This window comes from Scatophagus argus, chromosome 8 (genome assembly GCF_020382885.2).
Source record: "Scatophagus argus isolate fScaArg1 chromosome 8, fScaArg1.pri, whole genome shotgun sequence".
NCBI classification, from domain to species: Eukaryota; Metazoa; Chordata; class Actinopteri; family Scatophagidae; genus Scatophagus; species Scatophagus argus.
In genome coordinates, this window is record NC_058500.1 from 4833271 (window position 1) to 4854147 (window position 20877).

At 44.6% G+C, this 20877-nt stretch overlaps 1 protein-coding gene across 1 annotated transcript in view; it reads right to left on the reverse strand.

The window, feature by feature from the left end:
- itga5 (integrin, alpha 5 (fibronectin receptor, alpha polypeptide)) overlaps positions 1–15323 on the reverse strand; it is a 33265-nt gene extending 17942 nt beyond the window's left edge. Inside the window, exons 1-9 of the mRNA XM_046395601.1 lie at positions 14881–15323; positions 6045–6175; positions 1881–1981; positions 1219–1342; positions 947–1008; positions 808–853; positions 588–713; positions 433–477; positions 162–205 (exon numbers count right to left, since the gene is read on the reverse strand). Of these exons, the coding sequence (XP_046251557.1) occupies positions 162–205; positions 433–477; positions 588–713; positions 808–853; positions 947–1008; positions 1219–1342; positions 1881–1981; positions 6045–6175; positions 14881–15089 (888 nt within the window). The 5' untranslated portion in view covers positions 15090–15323. The remainder of the gene's footprint in view (positions 1–161; positions 206–432; positions 478–587; positions 714–807; positions 854–946; positions 1009–1218; positions 1343–1880; positions 1982–6044; positions 6176–14880) is intronic.
- Positions 15324–20877: the final 5554 nt, after the last annotated feature.

Below are 20877 nucleotides of genomic sequence, written 5' to 3' on the forward strand. Positions count from 1 at the left end.
TATGGTGAACATCTTTTCATATGGTCTAATATAAGCACATTCTGGAATTCACTATAAAAACAATTCCCACTTTACAATATCACAGCATCAGACCCGAGTATAAAGTCAAAGTTTCTCGTCCTAAAAACTTCAAAATGAGAGCAATGATTAGGCTTTCTTACCGAACCGTAAAGCATGAGTCCTTTCGGAACACCAGCCACAAAATCTGAAAGAGATGAAGCAAAGATTTAGGAGAGAAAATGCACAGGTCAAGCACAGCAGGAGGATAAGAAAATTCCAGTACTGAAGACATTTCCAGCTCAATAATCATGTAAAATATTGTAGCTGACTTCAGCTCACTTTTGCTACGTGAGTGCACATATGTTTCTTTACTTCCTGCATGCCTCATCTACCATTGGCCATGTGGATGCATACCCTATTTTATTAACTTACCTTCTACCTGATCACCACTGAATTCCCCAGCAGCAACAGAGTAGCCTGGAGGCAAAAGTGCAGACATGAGTCTCAGCTTATATAGCAAACAAATGAAGATATGTGTGAATGTGCAGTTATGATGAAAGCACCAAGATTATATTAGCCTTTCTAACCTTGGTAGCTGTCATCGTGATTAGCCCGGACCTGTTTGGTCTGAATCTGGTTCTCCACAGACTGCACGAAATAGCCTGGGTAGTACGCTTTGATAATGTCCTCCTTAGCTGCAGTGATCACCTGACCTAAAGACCAAGAAGACATGAAAATAAACTTGAGGGATATTTTGGGGCTGTGTTTTTATGATTTTCATGTGACTGGTTAACATGCCCTACATACCTTGCCAGAAGTAGCTGCCTGGCCCTCCCAAAACAACTTTGCCATCCTGAAAGACAAAACCTGTGAATTACTACAATGAAGAGAGAAAAGATTACCCCAGAAGTCCCTGGGGGTTTACTAACAAGATGGCAGTTATTACCGTTGTGAAGTCGGCGCTGAATCCTCCCTGGCAGTAACCTTGTCCCACTGCATCACTGATCTCTGAAACGCAGTAATGTGATCAAGAATTATTTGATGTAATAACTATTTCATGAAAAAGAAAGCTTCCGGTTTCAATGACACTACACATCAGCAAAAAAGTATCCAATGAAAATCATGGATAAAGGCAGTTTTCTTCACCCACAGTAACCTCAACATTAGCTGAGCTTTGAGAAAAAAAAAATCAATTATAAAAAGATGTGACCTGTTTACCTGTGCGGCAGGGAGCATATTCCACAAATTTTGTGAAATTTTGGGCTGAGAGGTAGCAGGTTCCTGTGGCATCAGAATGAGGCACATCCTTTTCAGTCCTCCAGGAGTAGAGAGGGGCACAAGCCTGAGGTAGAACAGAGGTGGACAAAGATTGGGGATTGGCGGGGAGGAAAAGGGGAGGCAGAAGATGTGGTGATGAATGGGGTGAGCTTTTAGGCAAGTAGATGTTTTCCAGTTGCTAAAGCACCCTGGTGAACTCAGGAGGAGACCCAGGCCGAGGTCAGGAGAACATCTGGAGCCGGGTAGCCACGTAACTCAACCCAGGTCACAACCCTTACTATCAAACCAAACAAAAGGCAGCTCAACTTTAATGTCTCAGGAGTTGGGCATAAAATATTTCTTTTACAGTATGTCAAGATTGGAGGTGAAAATTGAACTTGAATGGCAACAACTTAAAGAAAAATACTCAGGGAGACAAATTTCTAACACACAACACAAACATCGTTTGAAGTAGAAAGTTTCTCACAGTCACGTGGCCAGAGAAGGTGTCAGTGGAAACCCTGAATCATAACACCAGAGAGAACCAGTGGTGCGGCATAAAGGTTAAACTTTAGTCCTCCTCTGCCCCACCACCAAAAACACAATTGAGATGGACACCTTACCAGAATTGTGTCGTTGTGAGAACGCACGGTGGCGCCGAACCATTGGTGGGACTTGAAATCACCCTGATGTTTTGTGTCATTCAGCAACACGGGGCGATCCCCTGAGGAAAAACGGGAAAATGACACTGAGTAATAGCAGAATGACAAAGAATGCATTTCTTCGGTTGGACATTGAGAATCCCCACTCTGCCTTCCCTTCTCGGGCCCTTGGAAACATCTGGACAACTGGCAGAAAGCCTGTTTCAAGACTCCAGTTACACTATTTTTCATGCAAAGAATAGCAGGGTGAGAATTAAAAAAATAATAATGGTATTTGCTACTGGGCCACTGTTGAGGAGATGATGTTTCTCTTAGTTCGGTGGGGTTTGAATTGGACTGGCCTCGCTTGACCTCACTGACCCTTTGCTCTGTTTGACCACCTGTCCACTAATGCTGATCTCCCACATCAACGCTTTGACAGCAGCAAGTGACATGACAGATGGTCTGGGGAGTCAGGTTTAAACACAACTTTATTGGAAGACATCTGTCCTGCAATGCAGAATGAAATTTCAAACAAATTGATTAGGCAAGGAAGTCACATCACTATCATATAGCTCATACACCGAGGGCTGCCAGTTCACAAGAAGAGGCGTCATCTGTGAGGGAAGCGCAAATGCAAGGTCGTCAGAACCTAAGCTGTTAACCACAGACTCATTTCCCACGCAAATTTCATCACACCATAGGCGGGCAGAGCAGAGCAGAGTCTCTAAGAGATTGAGCACTGATAACAAGAGATCATGACCTATGTGAACGTGAAGAAAAACGGCTGTGTGTGTCAGGCCTCTCGATCCATGCCTGTCCGCTCTAGTCTTCCTCCCCAGCCAACTAGGCAGCCTGGAGTTGCTCCGTGTCTTTGTGGAAACAGCGAAGGGGCTGGGGTCCAAGGAAAACATACACGCTCTGGCCCGGCTTCCTCATAGCAACCTCGCACTCATCTCTGTTTAGGCCCACACTTCTGTCTGCCTTTCTCTGTTTTCACTTCCAATATTATCTGCATCTCCCTATTCATTTTTCTTACATTATCTTTCCCAAGTCCGTGTGTCTATACAGCCCTTTCTTTCTCATGCTTTCGGGAGTGCTGCTTCCCCTCACTCAAGAAGGTAAGTAGAGGGATTATAGTTTTTTAATAACCCAACTGTATTTCTGCTTAATCTCCATCGTTGGGCTTTCCTGCTTACATTATTCATCGTGGGCCTACAGCAGGCAACCCTTCCCCCAGTGTGTTGAGTAGTCAGAAGTGTGTGAAAAGAAATGCTTTTGTCATCCAGGCAATAACATGACTAGCACATCAAACAACTTCTTATGAGCTTGTTACTAATCTGCCTCAGCTACATCCATCCATCCATTTTCTATACCGCTTATCCGTGAGGGTCGCGGGGGAGCTGGAGCCTATCCCAGCTGACTACGGGCGAAAGGCGGGGTACACCCTGGACTGGTCGCCAGTCAATCGCAGGGCCAACATACAAAGACAGACAACCACACACTCTCACACTCACACCTAGGGGCAATTTAGAGTAGCCAATTAACCTAATGTGCATGTTTTTGGTATTGTGGGAGGAAGCCGGAGTACCCGGAGAAAACCCACGCAGGCACAGGGAGAACATGCAAACTCCACATAGAAGGGCCCAGACCGGGATTCGAACCTGGAACCCTCTTGCTATGAGGCGACAGTGCTAACCACTGCACCACCGTGCCGCCCCGCCTCAGCTACATAGTGCCTTTTCTTAAAGCATACACCTTCTTAATATTTTCATAACTCTGGGGTTTCTGTTTGGATAAGGCCAATCCAAAGCCACCTGAGAAAAGTGGGAGCTGAACGGTGAATGTGTTGGTTTAAGTCATGTTAGCAAGGGAAAACCCTGTTGTAATCCCTTCAGCATAACCGCGATCAGTAATCCGGTCTCGTAATAGAGAGGAAGCACATCAACTTAACTGGCAAAAGAAGTTAAGTAAAGTCCTCACAGGTCAGCATTAGTTCTGTGTTACTATAATGGGTGATGAAAAGTTCTGTTTGTTGTCTGTGAGACAACAGAAGGCAGCCAGTCACAGTGACAAGCTTTCAATGGAGAAAGATTTAGAGCAGCGATAATGGGAAAAACAGAGACAGGCCACAACAACATGCCATCTGACCGAAGCCCCCTGGTAGACCAGTTAGCACAGTGTGCTGATGTGACATGGTGCCTGGCCCAGTCTCTCCTGGGACCAGCAGAGGATTGTGGGGGTCTGGTGTGCATCCATACACTCGCTCTCGCCTTTGAACTGTGTGTGAGAGGACAGCCATTAGTGGGGTTAGAACCTCTCTTTGTGTGTGTGTGTGTGTGTGTGTGTGTCAGTGGTTTTGAAGACAAATGGCTAAATTCACTCATCACATCAGCTGTCCCTGTGGGAGTACCGACAGCAGGGGAACAGAGAGGGACAGAGAGGAGGAACAGGGGGCTCTGGTTTCTCCCTCTTTCCTCCTTCCCCTCCCTCCCATCCTGCATGTGCCCCTCTCACACCCTCCTCACTGCCCTCTCTCCCCTCTCCTCTCAGATGCATAGAAAGGCTCTTATCTCGATGGAAAAGGAAGTGGATAGGAGTGGGGCTTCTGGCCACTTTGACCCAATTAGTTAGGCTAATTAAGAGGGTCCGTGGCCTGTGGGTCAGAGCTCAAACACACCAAGAGACAGGGAGACCTATGACACCACTTTGTTTTAGGAATACATTAGGTAGAAATAATCTAGTGGAGGATAAAATATAATTTAGCAGCATTCCTCTATTCCGGCATTCATAACGGTAAAAGATTTTTAAAAAGATTTTGATTGCCAGCACCACCATTGAATGTCTTTTGAATAGCTGTTACTATCACGACTGGCAAAGAAAAGAGTCAGCTACAGTAAATGAAGAACAGCAGTAAATGTCATCCATGTAACAGCTGTTTGGCATGGCCACATTAGCATGCAGATGTCCGTGGATTGAGTGTTCCTCCACTGTACGTTGATCTGCCATAATCCAGATGTCGGAACCAGCTCTGGCACTCAAATCAGCTCCTTCAAAGCCTCATAAAAAATGAAGGACATTCTCTGACAGCCCAGGGGACTAACCTTCACTGTGAGGCCTCGCTGCTTGCACATGACATCACTTGCTGTGGCCTCCGGCCAGCACCCGTGGTTGTGCAGCACATTTTATGTTGCAAGAAAAACAGTGCAAAAAATAGTAGAGCAAAGGGTACCAAGCAGCGATGTCCAATAAACGGATTCTGTTAAACTAGACTTGCGAAACACTCAGTGGAATACTTCTTCCTATTGTGCATTATGGACAATGAAGTTGGCCTACAGGGCGAAACTTTCTTTTTCTCAGGGAAGAACCCAAAAGTGCTGCAGTCCCTCTGTGTTCAATCTAAAAGCTGGTAACTGCACAGTCTTTTTACTTTGACTGTCCCTGTCCTCACCTCGCTATGGTTACATTCTGCCAAACATACTGAGGGGTACTCTGTCAACACACTGAAACATGAACCCATTCTTTAGACAACCTCATGGACTTCCTCACGTTCTCCCAAACCACTTTACCAAATTCTGACTGAACTGGAGCCCTTTTGTCAGGACCGGTGGTATCTGCTTCACCTGTCGTACAAACAGGGCATTTCTTTGTCTAACCTGTTTGTTTACTGGTTGCTTATCTCCTTATAGCTCCCGGGGCAAGGCAACGCAAACCCGAACTAAAGGAAGTGAAGAGTAACCTTAAAAAACCCCTTTTCATCCCCATGGAGAGAGGAGGACACAAACAGGAAAAAAGAATCATCCCACATCCAGGAACAAACGTAGCCAACAACAGTTCAGTGAAGTGGAACACTGACGCCTGATCCAGACCTGCTGCTGACAACAAGAACAGAAAGGAAATGGTCTGATGGCTTCACAAGTATACAAGCAAGCAAGCAGCAAACCTCAGCCATTCCAAGAGTTTGAACATCATCTCCATTTTCTCAGCTCCTCCTCAACTGATAGACTACATAATTAAAACTCATTAAGTTAGAAAGCATTTGTTTTACCTCAGTCCAAATACCAGAGCAAATAAAAAAAGAGTTTGGCAGCTCAGCTGACCATACAAATGTCAGACCTTGGCCAACAGCTCTATTGTGATGCTTACCTTCAGGATCAAACTCGATGATGTGACAATCTGTTTGGCTGAGGCTCCATGGACAGTAGAAGACAGATCCTCCCTCTGTAACATTAACCTGCCTTGTGTTGGCCTTGGGAGCTCCTATCACCACGCTTGCACTGCAAACAAGAGACAGGAATAGAGACAACTTGCTGTAAATCTACTGTTTCATGTTTACCAAACCACAGGGTCCTTATAAACCTGAAACTCTTTACAAAACCAATCCTAAAGGTTTGTAGCTCTTTGTCTGGCCTCAATTAAAAATTGCATTCCAGACCTCCCACTCGACAGCTTTAAACATGAAGCTGTATGCACATTTTATCGCTTAGCAAGCTGTATTCTGACTCAGAAGAAAAACATTTTAACAGGTTGAAGTATTGTTTTACATAATCCCATACAACCAGAGGAAACTGTTGCTATGACATGTGCATATACATGATGCTCATGGACATATTCACTCACTTGTACAGTCAGACACACAAGGAGAAACACTCACACGGTCACACATGTATCCCTGTAGGGAACACTGAATAGGAAAACAAAAGAGCAGACAGGCTAAGTGGAGTCACACTCTTGTTTCTTCAGCTGTGGCACTAAACGTCCATGTCCTTGGAGCTATACTGTAACATTACAGCAGAGGCGGCCAACCACTTCAACTGACAAAGTGAAATTACAGGTGAGCCCAGGACTAATAACATGTAGGACAGCCTTTGGGGATCAAAGAAGAGAGGGCAGAGAGCAATGATATGTTAATGGAGGAAACCAAGATTTGGTCATGATAGAGCTGGAAAAAAATATCCCTCAGTAGATAATGTGCCTTAAGTGGATGGCTTAGTCATTACCTCATTCTAGAGCCACTTGACCCGACAAGAATCATAGACACAGTTGCTGGCATTGATGTGGGTAAAAGAGGCATGGGACCACTGAGACCAGACGGTGTCTAGGGGCCTTCAAAACAGGAAGCGCACACCCTTTCCTGGCCCAAATCTCCCAATAGTGCACGAAAGTTTACATTTTGGCTAAACTTAGCATCCTGCCCCAGGGGTAACAACTCAGCAGAGTCCAGAGGAAGACAGGGAGCCAGCACAAGAAGCAGTTAAATCTTCCAAGACCTTGTGATCCACAATAATTAATCCCACTGAACCTATCTATTACCTCAGATGACAAAACGCAGAAATTATGGGATGGCTTACGGAAAAAATCTAACAGAAGTGGGCCAGAATGTGTTGGTGGTCAGTACAAAGCTTTCAAATCATTTCAGTATCTATGGTTTTGAAAACACACAACAGCGGGAGAACAAAGGGAGGAAACAGAGCAAAAGTTTAGAGTTTAATATCACATCGTTGCTGTGGTCTTAATACCTCAGAAGAGATACAGCACAATGCCAATTTCAAATGTGGAGCAGAAACTCCTGGTTTGTGTTGGAAGAGAGAAAAAGAAACAAACCAGTCCGACTTGGAGAGCAGAGAAACCGTTTCTGACCACATATGCAGAAGCAGGAGTATCCCAGTAGAGCAGCAGATCTCCACCTGTACAGTAATCTAAATCACAGAGAGGCTTCTGGTCAGCGATTCTCATAGTGAGACAGCTGAGGAGCTCCCTCTCACCATGTCAAAACCCTCACACACAGATATGCAAGCAGTCAGTAAATATTTAACTCTCACAGACCAAACTCTGTCAATCTGTTCCGATTAATTACGGTTTATCTATAAAGCAGCACCAAAAGAAAACTTCAAATGATTGACTGAAAGAGTGATTACCTGTGATAAACAACAAGGATGCAAAAGTTTTGGAGAAGACAGAAGAACGGAGATCAACCAGCGTTGCTACGCCAAGAACCTATGAGAAATAATCTGAGTGCAAGCACATGTATGCAATAAACAACAAAACTGGAGGAAAATGCACACACTAATGAGGCCAAGGAAACTGGAAGACACAGCATCTTTTCTTGAATCAGATCTGAACGGAGTCCAGCCCTAGTTGGCCGCGGCATCTTTTCAAAGGGAAAAAATACAGGAAATAACAAAACAAGCAGCTCATGCTTTAATCAGCATGTCGGCAGCTGATACAACTTTTCACTACCATACAAAGATACATGCAGATGTGCAGACTGACATTCACACAAACACAGACTGATAGCAATCTGAAAGTACTGTAAATGAGAAAGAATTAGCATTTAATGGGTCCTTATCTGACACGGATCAGTCTGGTTCTTAACTGGCATTTTCCCACCCTACAACTTATCTGCTGTGTCCACAAAAGGTAATGCTTTCGTATCATTAGCATTAAATTAAGCTCTAATAGCCGTCAGAGTCAGATTGCTGCATCACAAATTCCTTTCCAACAGTAGGTGGAGTGTGTGTGACTGCCGCTCAGTATGGGTATGCAAATATATGTGATTGTTAGGGAGGGGGCAAGTGATCCTCAGCTGTTCAGCTGAAAGACAGACTCATCGGGTTGCATCCAAGCCGCAGTGCCTAAAGTGAGTCTAGACAAAAGGCTGCTGACAGAAGGACTGAAAGCAGCACCATCACAGGTTTGATAGAGATCACAGCAGGCAAAGCTTGGGATACATCTGAAAAGTCATGACCAGTTTTAAATAATGCTCACTGAAATACTGTGGCTACTGGAGAATGAAACCAGTCTTCATTTGCTCACGTGTCCATTTCACGTTGCCATGGACACAAACAGCAAACCCATTTCACAAGACGCACACTTGAATATCCAAGAGGGATTTATTAGCAGCTTTGCCATGTCTAACACAGTCAACCTCACCAGCTGCCATATAGCAGCCACAAATGACCTCCACCACCCAGCTGACAATTAAGCACTAATTAAACTACTTTAAGTGATTTGGGCTGCATGTGAGGAATGCGAAAACAAACAGCTTCACTGTAAGCGAGCACTGGGTTTGTCTCATTTGAAGCTCAAGCAGTCGGAGGACATTCTACTAAAATGTCTCACCACACCATAACTGCCAGACTGCAACCACTATTTTATGCGGGGTTAAGAAATTAAGGGTGATGCAGAGTGCTGGAACTTGCTGATGTGACACTACTGTGTGTAGCCATGGCTAATCAGGTCTGTGAGAAAATTTACAGGAGGAGGTTGTCACAGGGCAAATTCTTCTGTTACCCCCCACCCATTTAGCTCAAACATTTTCCCCTCCATTCAACATTTAATTGTCATCCCTGCCAGCTGCCTAGCTGATGTCACTTGAACAATATTATAACCACTTAAAACTTGAAAGCGAGAAATCACAGTCACATTTGTTAAGCCTGCCAGTGCCGGCTGCAGTCACCATCTGCAGTCATAAACATGAACGAAAGAACGCTATGGCACAGGCGCAAAGAAAAGGGCTGGGAAGGGGCAAAAAAAAAAAAAAAACGAGGTAATGGTCTTCAAACCTCAGCGACACCTAAGTAAAAATGTACAGTGGCCCATGAAGTTTACACTGAGCTATCAACGCATGCTTATACACTGGAGTGGGTCCGTATCAGCAAAGGTACTCAGAGGCAGTGACCTGATTTGAGCCAGACGCAGCACTTGACCTTCACTGCTCTCACTCCGAAAGGGGAGAAATGGAGCATACAAAAATACAACAAACATCTCTTCTCCTTCAACTCTGGAGAGTCACTCCACCAACGTAGTTAAACGACTCATGCCCTGGATCAATGAGGGTGGAAATATGGAGATGGACAGTCAGTTGACATGTTCCACAAATTAATGAATAGTTGAATGACGTCATACTGCTGCAATATTGATTTTCAAAGAGTGCGTGGGCACTTAGAGCGAGATCAGCCGAATGACAGAAATGAGAAGCACAAGTAGCGTTTGATGGCTTATTCTAGACCACATGGAGCCATAAGAAGTCTCACATCCTCTCAGAGCCAAGGCCAGACAGAAGCTGTTTGAGTCCTTACGTCTGCCATATGGACGATCATCTATTCACGCGACACATAGACACATGTTCTCAGTCCTGCTGTCCAGGAGCCTGAAGATGATGAGAGTAGCAGTGCCTGCTGGGATGGCGTGTGCTGAGTCTGCTGTGCTCTGCTGAAGCCAATCTGTTAATGGTCAGACGGTGCTGTAAGTTGCAGAAGGAGACAAAGGATCTCTATGTTGCTCTACAGCCCTGCAGCAGATCAGGTCTTTTATAACAATCTGTAGACGTTTCCAAATGCCAGGATGAGTTCTAAACAGAGCCACTGAGAGCCAAACCCGCATCAGCCAGTGTTGATCAGTCTGTCACAGATCTGATCCCACTATCGCCACGGAACGAAGAAGCTAATGGTATCAGACAACATACATATGGTGTGCAATTTACAAGTGCTGCTAGTGAAAGCAGCCAAACTGTTGTTTTTTTGTCAGGCAGAAAAATCAGTGGACATCCAAAGGCAATGCAAAATGATAGTTTAAACTCGATGATCATCTCGAAGATGAATTAACGAATCAGCAAGTGAATACCGAGCTGATTTTCCATTCCATCATCAAGCAGCACCACTCTGCATCATATCACTGACGCACGGTCACATTTACAGTTAATGCACGTAAAACAGCAGCTGTTTTGTCAAAATCACCAACCGTGCGAAAAGCATTTCACAAGTGGCAAGTGAGACACTTGAAACACCCTGCAACAAAAACAACAAACAACAAAAACAATCAAAACGACTCATGCTCAAGCTTGTGCATTTTCTCATAGCAAACTGTTGCCCACCCCCGACCCCAAATACAACCCCCTCCCTCCCCTTTCACGGTCCAACTGCTCTAAAATCTTCCTGCAGGGAGTTTAACTGCTGGCGGTTCACACCTCTCCACAATGCCCACGTCAGGGGGTCCAGTCCTCTCACCTCAGGATAGAAAGGCTGTTGTATTAAACCTGGTGATGGTGGGGGTGAAGCAGCTGTTGAAACACTTTGTCTGTGCACCCCCGACCCCAGCCGCACCCACACATACATGCGTACAAATGCACCAGCACACACATCCAGAGACAGTAGTGATCAGAGGCTACGTCTCATTTCCATCTGAAATATGATTTCTTGTACTAATTTGAATTTCAGCTAGCAGAACTTCACAAGCCAACGATGGTGTCATTTGCTTATTGCTATAAAAAGGACAGTTTTTATCAAGTTATCATAGATGTGAGTCATTTGGTGACTCACAGCAGGTCTGGCAGTCCCCAGATTAAATCCAGCAAAGAATGAATCAGGACGACCCTGACCGATGGCTAACTCCATTCCAAAGAAAAGACATGACGTCCTCGGGGTATTCCCAACCCAATACAGCAGACGTGACAGCAGGGTCCACAGGCCCTTTAAACACATCGTCACTATTCACACTGACATTGTTTTTTTTCCAGTGAAGTACACACTGGGTCATTATTTAAAGCCCCTTTTACTAACAAAGCAGTAAAAGTTAGGCATACACTTTATGTTTGAGGCAGCAGTCAGACTGCAGTGCATCCATGCTAAGTATATCCCCACACACTAATGTTCCCAACCTACTGGCCTGATTACCATAGGTGCATACAAAGTTTGACAACAGAAATTATAGCATCTTTTTTAGAAGGCCAGTAAATTAAGAAAGAAATGAGTCACAGTGAAAACTCCTCACAGGGAAAACAGTAAACAATTTCTGCCGTCAGACAAAGGGCTCCATTGTCTGCACGCAACAACAAGAACCTGGATGAGGAAAAGCTTGGCAGCCCAAATATACAAGCTGTGCTCCTGCAGCTCAAACACTTACTGCTTTGGTTTAGGAACAGGTCCATAGAAAAGGACACCAATGAAAACAATAACAGAAATAAGACTGATCATATACGGACAGCGACCCCGGTGTAGACAGAGAAAACACAGCCGCCGTACTGGCCAAAGGAGACCCCAGTCCAATGTCAATATTAGTTAAACTCTAACCCTTTTTGAGAGGGTAAACTCCAGGAGACTGACCTACATGGACTGGCTGACCTCAGCTGTGTGCTCGTCATGGCCAAACCATCCGTGAGTTAATGCACATGACCAACACGTCACTGAACCACATGTGCTGACTGGAACATATTACTCCATGTAAGCACCCTCCATCACTGGGTGAAAATTTTAAACGCCACTAAAATCCCACTCAGTGCTGTTGGAGATGTTAGAAAAGAATTTATGTTTTCTCAAAAGCCCAGCATCGGCTTGTGGACAGGCACCAGGAGCTGCCTCCTCTTTTCATACACTCTGGGACAAGCCTGTTATTATTTACAGCCCCTGACCTTTGACTTCGTTTATCTCAGTATGATCCACTCCCTTATCAGTGCCAGGCACCGGAGAAAGTCAAAGAAGAGTCAGTTACTGTTGTTTGATTATTAAGTGTTTGAGGGGAGAGTCAGCCCTCAGAAGTCCTTCCTATGAAGCAGAAGAGGGCCTGCGTGGGGAATGACATACAAGTGTGGAGTCAGTGCTCATTCAACATGAAATAACATACACACACCACAGGGGACCATACATCCTCTTGCCCTTTCTGTGCACATCTGACAAGAGATGTCACACACAGCTCACAGACTCTATCCTCAGGCGTTCTTCCATGGTGGGCTGTCTGCCAGTGTCCAAACTTAATTTTATTATGCCTGGCCGGAGGGTACGACAGACCAACATGCATAAATTCGTTGTCAAGGATGAGCGTCAAAGTTGGAGAAAGTGAGCCTTTGTGTCTGCAGGCCTGACAAGGGCATTTATGGATGGCAGAACTATGTATCCTCCTCCTCTGTCTCTGCAGCTACATCAGCCTCATTTGTGCAGCCGCAGTCCAACCAGTCCAACAAGTTTTTCACAAGCAGCAGCAATTTCCCTCATAAGGTCGACGCCAGGCTAACAGCATCTCATTCTGACAAGAAGAAAATCCCTCAACTGACCTCACCACCAGGATCCCAGCTACTCCTCCACTCCCCGTGTCTCCAAAGTGTGGGCGATGATGATGTGACGGAAAAAAAACAGAGATAACAGAAACTCTTTCCTTGACCATACTGATATGTTTTGATATGTCAGCTTCTAAGAAACTGTACGTGGAAAGTGGAAGATGCATGTGGTTAGCAGATAAAGCAGTGACTCATGGTCTTAAATGTGCTCTCTCGTGCTTTGTTTTGTTTGACATTTAACTTCTGAATGCATATCATCCACAGGAAAATTACAGGGCACTTGGTTGTAGGAAGCTTCACTTAAACATTATTCCTGCTCTGCCCATACAAACCATTCTTTTGTCTCCTCTTCCACAAGTCTGGTGCCTCAACTGTAGAAAAGTTCAGATTAAGTCATCAGTATAAGATGACGTCTACCCCGTCTCACACTTAATGAGACGGGGAGAGATGATGGAGAGAGAGGCCAGACAGTGGGGGGAAGGTCTACGGCATGGATGAATTAAAAAGCCCTGCAGAATGACATCAGCATAGGAGGAAGTAAGGAGGGGGGTGTTGGAGAGAGAAGAGGGGTCCATGCATTCAAGCTTCACATCCTAAATCATATCTCTCTCCTGAAGCTCCTGCTACCCAGGCAGAGAAATGAAGACCGATAGCAGCAGGCTTTTAAGGAGACAGCGAGCGTTAGGGGGAGAGGGGGGAAATCTCCCCATGTCTATGTGTCTGCCGTCCAGGGAAGTAGGGAGGAGAAACAGGGAAACTAGAGCTGCTGCTGGCGGCCCACTCGGCACAAAGCCCTTTCTCAAATCCCTGCACGCTGGCTGGTTGAACAGTGGGCCGAGACACCGCTGGTGCTCAGCAGACACAGACCCAGCCAGGAAGTCTGATTATGTCTGAGTAAAACCTTGACTGCGGCTGCATAACCTTTTGCTAATGATTATTGCGATTACAGGGTTGAGTCCAAGGCTCACCAAAATGTACAGAACGGATAGCAACACAAATGCAGATCTGTCAGCAGCTACGTTAACCCATGGCTGGCTTTGTGTTGCATCTCAGCTGACAGAAAGGCTCCTAGGACAGTCAGGATGTCTCACACTATTATTTTCTCCTCTTCTCCTCATACCGCTGGGGAATCAGACCTGACCACAGGCATGTATGCACGAGTTTAAGACCCTCAAAGTGACTGATGCCAAAATCTCTCAAGGAGGAATTCCGAGACAATCACAGCATGCTGGGTGTCACAGGGATCGCGTCAGGAAGCGTCTCACTCAGCAGCAGCAGCATTTGAGACCAATAAGATGTGATTGCTAAAGATTGCAGTTAACAGGCTTTTTTTCTGACGTTTAAAAGCAAGAGCAGATTTAAAGGTCAGAACTGAATGTCATTTTGTAGGGCAATGAGATTACGATTTGCGGGAGATTCCAGAGGGTCTTTGTTTGACTTGATTCGTTTTTAATGATGAAACATCCACACTTACATTAGCAATGTTGCTTTTAACTTTGGAGTGGTTTAGAGCACAAATGTAATTTCCTAAAAATATTCAATTACAGCGAGTTGTGTGCACACTGAGGGCGTGTGCGCTGTGCGTAAAGCATGTGCCCGCAGATCAGAGTATAAACACCAAACCCAGCTTTAATGTCAGAGCCAAAACGGCATCCCACAAATGGATTTCCTATTGGAAACTTCTCCTGTAACTTTAACATGGGAGCCGTAAATGTTCTTAAGTTTGGGGGAAAAAAAACCCTGCGATTTAGTCCGATGGAAAGTTTGCACGCAACATATGTATACACGTCTGACAATTGAGAAGTACCCAGATAAGATTTAAAAGAAATGTTTCAGAATTTATACTGGAGCTTGTTGCTGGAAATGCCACATCTTCTACTTTAACGCATTTTTCTTCTTTTGGAAAATCATTTCTATGTTAAAGAAACTCACCTGAAAGATTCAGCCAAATAAAAGTCCACAGCATAACCGAAGTAGCTCCCCGTAGTTCCGCTGTAAACAGCTGGGTTCTCCACGTCCAAGTTGAACGCCTCGCAGACAGGCTGAGAAAAAGTGAGTAATAGCCCGACGGTACAAAGAACTGAGCGGGCGAGAACCGCTACTATCCCCGGCGTCTTTACGCGAAATCGCCCCGAGCCCATTTTTTGAGGGTGAATTAATCCACTAAAGTTTGTTTTCAAGGGCAAAACTGTCCCAATTTGGACGTTGTCAAGTCCGCGGTTGAAGCCTGAAAGCAGTGGTGGAATATGGCTAAAACTGCATCCCTGTAACTCTAACCGGTCAGTATCTCATTAATGCTCCGTCAGCTCCTCTGCCTGCCTCTGTGCGGGCCCACGCCTTCTCTGCTCACCTACTCATGATACATGCAGCAGGGAGTTCCCACAACCGTGACAAAGTTTGGAGGAGGAGGAGCCTGTGATTCCCTAAAAAAAAACAAAAAACTGAAGGAGGCTCCTCTCATCCACTATCCTATCTCTGAGTATATGTTTACAAATGTGGCAAAAGAAATGTGGTCGCTTTTACACTTTTGAGTTCAGAGCCTTTCTTATCTGTGACTCTAAGATTATTAACCAGAATAACAATGGGTCAGAAATCCTCCTTTGGATTTTATCTCACTGTTATCTTGAGCTTTTGAGACTGAAGTTGCTGTTTGAAATAGGTGATAGGAAGGCCAATGAAACACAGCTAATATAAGATCGACCAGTTGGATGCCTCTGCTGCCCACGACTTGATAACCTAGTGGATCTTTATCTCTTCAGTTTTTCAGTGATAGGTCAAGAATTCAGTGAATGAGGTACTCTTTCCTTCTCCCTTGTGAGCATTAATGGCCTTAACCCCAGCTTTTTCAGTAGTGATAATAATGTAGTTCTGTATTTGTGGGTTTGATTGCTCCTTTTTCCTTTGCAAAGACTGGGAATACAGACTGCCACCACCCAAATGCGTTCACCAAATGTACAACTCTGATGATAAAGTAAACATTTATTTACACAACTCCACACTAATTATACCTTCATCATACAACTTTGCAACTCAGTGTGTGATCCATATGTATATCAACCTAATTACAGCGTTGATCTGATTTTGGGCATATGATGTCCTCCGATGCTCTCAGGAGGGGGTGTGGGAAGATTTCATATCCCTGCCTCTGAGTCACATGAGACCGAGGAAAGTGGTTAGGCTGTGAAAAAAGCAACTACTCACTGAAATGAGACCTTTAATAAACCTTTCCTGGACGGCTGGAATTAGTGACTGTTGGTTTAGCTGAATCACTTGAAGCCTTGAGGATTGAACACAGAGGCCAAATTTGGCTATGTGGCAGTAGCAACATGAACTCTCTTACAAGTGCTGCTCGTATTTATAACTGGTCTAAAGCACCCGACACTGGGAGGGAAGTCTGACTGTAGACTGATGGGAGTAATCCAGAGTGCCTGGGCCGGGTGGTGGTGGTGGTGGGCAGTTCACAGCTGTTGGGGCCACTTGATGGTTCAAAGCCCTAATCCTGCAGGGGTCTCATTCTCTTGCTCTGTTTTTAGGTTGATGGGATGGGATTGCAGATGAGGGAGGGCCAGAGTTCAACGTGTGGTTGACAGAAAGATAGATTATATGTAGCTATCAAAATTATTTGGAGTCCAAACTTTCGCTCTGAAGTCACGGTTTGGTTTTCAGCAACCCCATCATACTGAAAATGAAATTAGATGTTTGCGGATCTGCCCCCAGCACACTGGCAAATAGAAAAAAGATAGTCAGCTCATGCCATTTTGATTTGTGTTTTTAATCACTGTGAAAGTCATTGGAGTTCATCATAGTCATCAACGCACAGTCCCATGACCTCACTTATGAGGCTAATCAGAAAGGACAAGCAAACACTTTGGAAACAGATAATACTGATATCAGCTCGCTCTCTCTCTCTCTCTCTCTTGTGTTTGATTGAACAGCACTGCTTTTATGTTATCTATTCACCCCTTGTTATATATTAGACATCAGAAAAGATCAGGATCTGACAGGAGTGAAGAGAAATATTTCTTTCAAGCGTTTTACTCCCCTCTTTCTCTTCACACACATCTGTATGTGTGTCAACCGGTAGCACCTTAAACTACAAGCCAGTGTCCCGAAATGTCTGCTGTTCTGTTCTGTCAAACCTATTTTATGTGAGAAGCCAGAGCCTGTTCTGGTTTCGATGATGCATATTTGGGCCTGGCTCACTGAACAGTATTTTCCATCTTGCTCAAACTGTGATTTCCGTTGAAAAAGGGGGTGTGGTTTTATTCCAATGCCTCTGCTTTGACATCATCACTTGGCCACTATAGCAACAGATCTGAAGTGCAGCAAAACACTTAAAGAACATTTCACAGGACCCTACCGAGGTGGCCCGCTATTTTAAAAATAGACGTGACACATTCGCTCACATAGTCACACACACATACACTGACTCTCATACTCCCTGGTAACTGCGCATATGTTTTCTGATATACTGGACCAAATTATTAATGGCACTACCCGAAGGCCACTTAGCACTGGTGTCTTCACACAGTTATATCAAGATATAGATATGTAGAGGTCAAAGGAAACATCACTGTCATCATGTGTCATCTCCAATACAGTGAAGAAGAATACATAAAATACTTTAACTTTTTTGGGAAATGTCCTTATTTGCTTTCTTGCTAAAAGGTCAGTGAGAATACCACACTTACGTCTGTTTCTTAACTATGAAACTTGAGCCAGGAGACGTTAGCTTGGCTTAGCAGCCAGCTTGTCTCTGTCCAAAGGTAGCACAATACATTTACTGTACAAAAAGCACGGTATAAAAAAAGAAACAAGTTGTGATTTTGCGGTTATGTGCCAAAATATTTACTTATTAATATGCTTTAAAGGTGTAGAGCGGTGGATTTTGTTACCTTTCAACAGTTCAGCTGTTGCTACCTGCTCTCTGTCTTTATGCTAAGCTAAGGTAAGCTAACTCCTCGCTGGCGCTGCCTGACTGATATGAGAGTGGTATTTTCTCTTCATCTTACTCTCTGCAAGAAAGAAAACACTTCCCAAAGTGTTGAGCTGTCCTTTCAACTCTAACTCTTCAAAAGTTGGCCATTTAGCATTAGAGGTGCTAGGCAGATTTTATTACCTTTGGACAGTGACAGGCAAGCTGGTTTCCCTCTGACTGCAAACTTTGTGCCAAGCCAAACTAACCGGGTGCTCACAGAAGCTTCACATTTACCATGCAGACATGAAAGTGGAGTCAGTCTTCTCATTAAACTCTTGGTAACACAATGTATACACAGTCTGCATAGTGAGAAGTGCATGTTAGCAGAGCAGCAGCCTCCATCCTCCATCTGACTAAGTCACTAAGTTTTTGCACCACTCAGGGCCCAACACACAATCACTGTAGTTGCAGGCCTAAAAGAGAAGGAAATAGAATCAAAGCTTAAAAATATACTTTGGTTTGCAGATAAGCATGGGTAGCACAAGTGACGTGCAGGCCATTATGTGGCCCGTGTAGACAGCTGTATTGATTAAAGTAATAGTGTTGAGACATATGACTGAAAAACGGCTTGTGTGTAGACAAACCAAAAAGAAAAGAAAAGTCAAGAGAACAAAGTGAATAACTTCAGACTTACACATATAAATTAACTCTATTGCAGCAAGCAATCACTGACTCCATTTATCTGCCGCACACTATCTTTATTCCTTGAGGCGCCAGCCTCCACGCCACCCTCATCTCATTTCTCTTTGTAGCACAAACGGTGAGCTGACAGTGATGGGCTCCATGGGGGTGGGCTCGGGAGACACCCTGATAGCTGCCATCAGGCAACTGTTAGCGTTTTAAGTCACAGAACAAACACCATTTTACCACTTGGGAAGACACAGCAAATAAAGGCCACAACAGGAAACCTGATAGTTTGTACACACACAAGTAAACAGGCACAGCAATCAGGAGGATTTAACTTCTGATCGTTCCTTCGCCACTTCCTTTCGGATGTATTGGATTTGTGAGTCATTTAGCTCAGGATAGTAAGTCTTTTTGAGCAAGGAAATTTAATGAAGGAAAATTTGGTTTCTGAACAGAGGACTATACATAGAGGTTAGCTCTCAATTGTGTAAGTCCTTGAGAAGAATGGGCTATTGTGGCTTCGATTCAGACCTGCTCCTGATCTAATGGGTAAGCCTAAAACCTGTCTTGAAATGCCTTTTAAACACAGAGAGCGGAACTTTCCTTCCTCCTCCTTCTTCCCCTCTCTCCGTCTTTCCTTAATGGTAGAAAAGCAGTGATACACATCTTACAGGCAGGAAATTCCTACAATGTAAAAGGCTGCCTGGGCTTCCTGTTTCAGCGAGTTCCTACTCTCTGCATCTTTGTTACGCTCACACACAACCACACTCTATACACACACACACAGTCGGTTACTATCTGCTTTGCTCTCTCGTCAGCTCTGCAACATTCCCCATGTTCGAGGAGGAAGGGTGGTGAGGTGTTGCTGATTGCTCCAGCCAGTCTGAGACATTTCATACTGGATGACAGCTTTGTCATGCAGGGGTGGAGTTCCTGAGCTGGACTGTGTTGCTGAGTGGACGGTTGATTGTTTTCAACACAGGCTCTTAGCAACCTAGTGGCTGAGTGAATCATATGATTGTTTTAGAGGGACAAATCATCCCAGAGACTCCTTACAAGGCAAAGTTCATCCGCCTTTCTGCATTATGGTTTCCTCTTGTGAGCTTTTACTGTCAATCCAGACAAATTGAGACGTCGTGTGTGGGGGAGCGAGATGATCTAAACAGTGTCCATTGTGTAGTTGCCTTGTTGAAACAGCCACAAAAGGCCTAAAAATGAGCAGTTCCATTTTTATGTACATCTGCTAATCAGTCCAAGGGAGCAGCGCTGTAGAGCAGCAGCAAGCAAAATGCTGGGAGGACCCCGCTACCAACAGCCTCGTTCTACACTCCATAACACACACCAAACAGCAACTCTCACCCCGTATGCATTTACAGCTGGCTGTGCGCTTCATGCAGTGCTTAGTCTATGTCCTACATCGGCGAGTGAGTTTACTTACAAACACAACTTTTTAAGAGGCGGCATAAAATGCTTGACATCAGTTAATGGGAGGTCACTGAGGCAAAGTGGCCAGGCTGACGAACCAAGACAAGATGCAAGCGCTCAGCAGGCTTTTGAGGGCCTCCCTTTAAATACCAAAATCAGTAGTGAAATATAAAACTGGCAACACTCTGAGCTGAATCATAGCAGACAATATTTAGAGGTCATCATAGTGGAAGAACAACACATAAACCACAGAGGACAGGATGCCAAAACCAGGTCAAAACTCTCTCATTGTGGAAACTTGTGAACAGGAATGTTTGAGTTGAAAGATGACATTGAACAAGACGTGTGCTCAGCCGGTCGTCCAGTTTTGCATTCAGGTCCCGTGCTCAGGGTGTCATGTTTTATTTGGATGGCCTATTTGTCTCTCAGAGTAATGGTGTGCCCCCTGACCCCCTCCTGTGTTTTGCTATTGGGGCGGGCGTGCCGCAGAGGCCTCCGCCAGGCCTCGCAGTGAAGGAATGTGGTTGTAAAATGTGTGTATCTGGGGGTACAGCAGGCAAGGGCAGTGAATCGGTGTGATCACTGGAGAGCCTCAGGGTATTGTTTCAAGCGCAAATACACACACACACACACTTAAAACCATTCACACATTCCCTCCAATTTGCTGCTGTTGCTTTCCCACACCCACTCCCTTGACCAAACATGTTTGACACAATGCATATGAAAACAGTGGCTTCCCATGACAAAACCAAACTGCTCATAAAGTGAAAATAGATTAAGTACAGATAAGGTTTTTTCTTATATTCATAGATACAAACATAAACATTTTCTTTATTTTTATTTTTAAGGCCTTGTGTTATTGTTGCAAAAACCGCATGGCAAAGAATCCATCAGTGCTA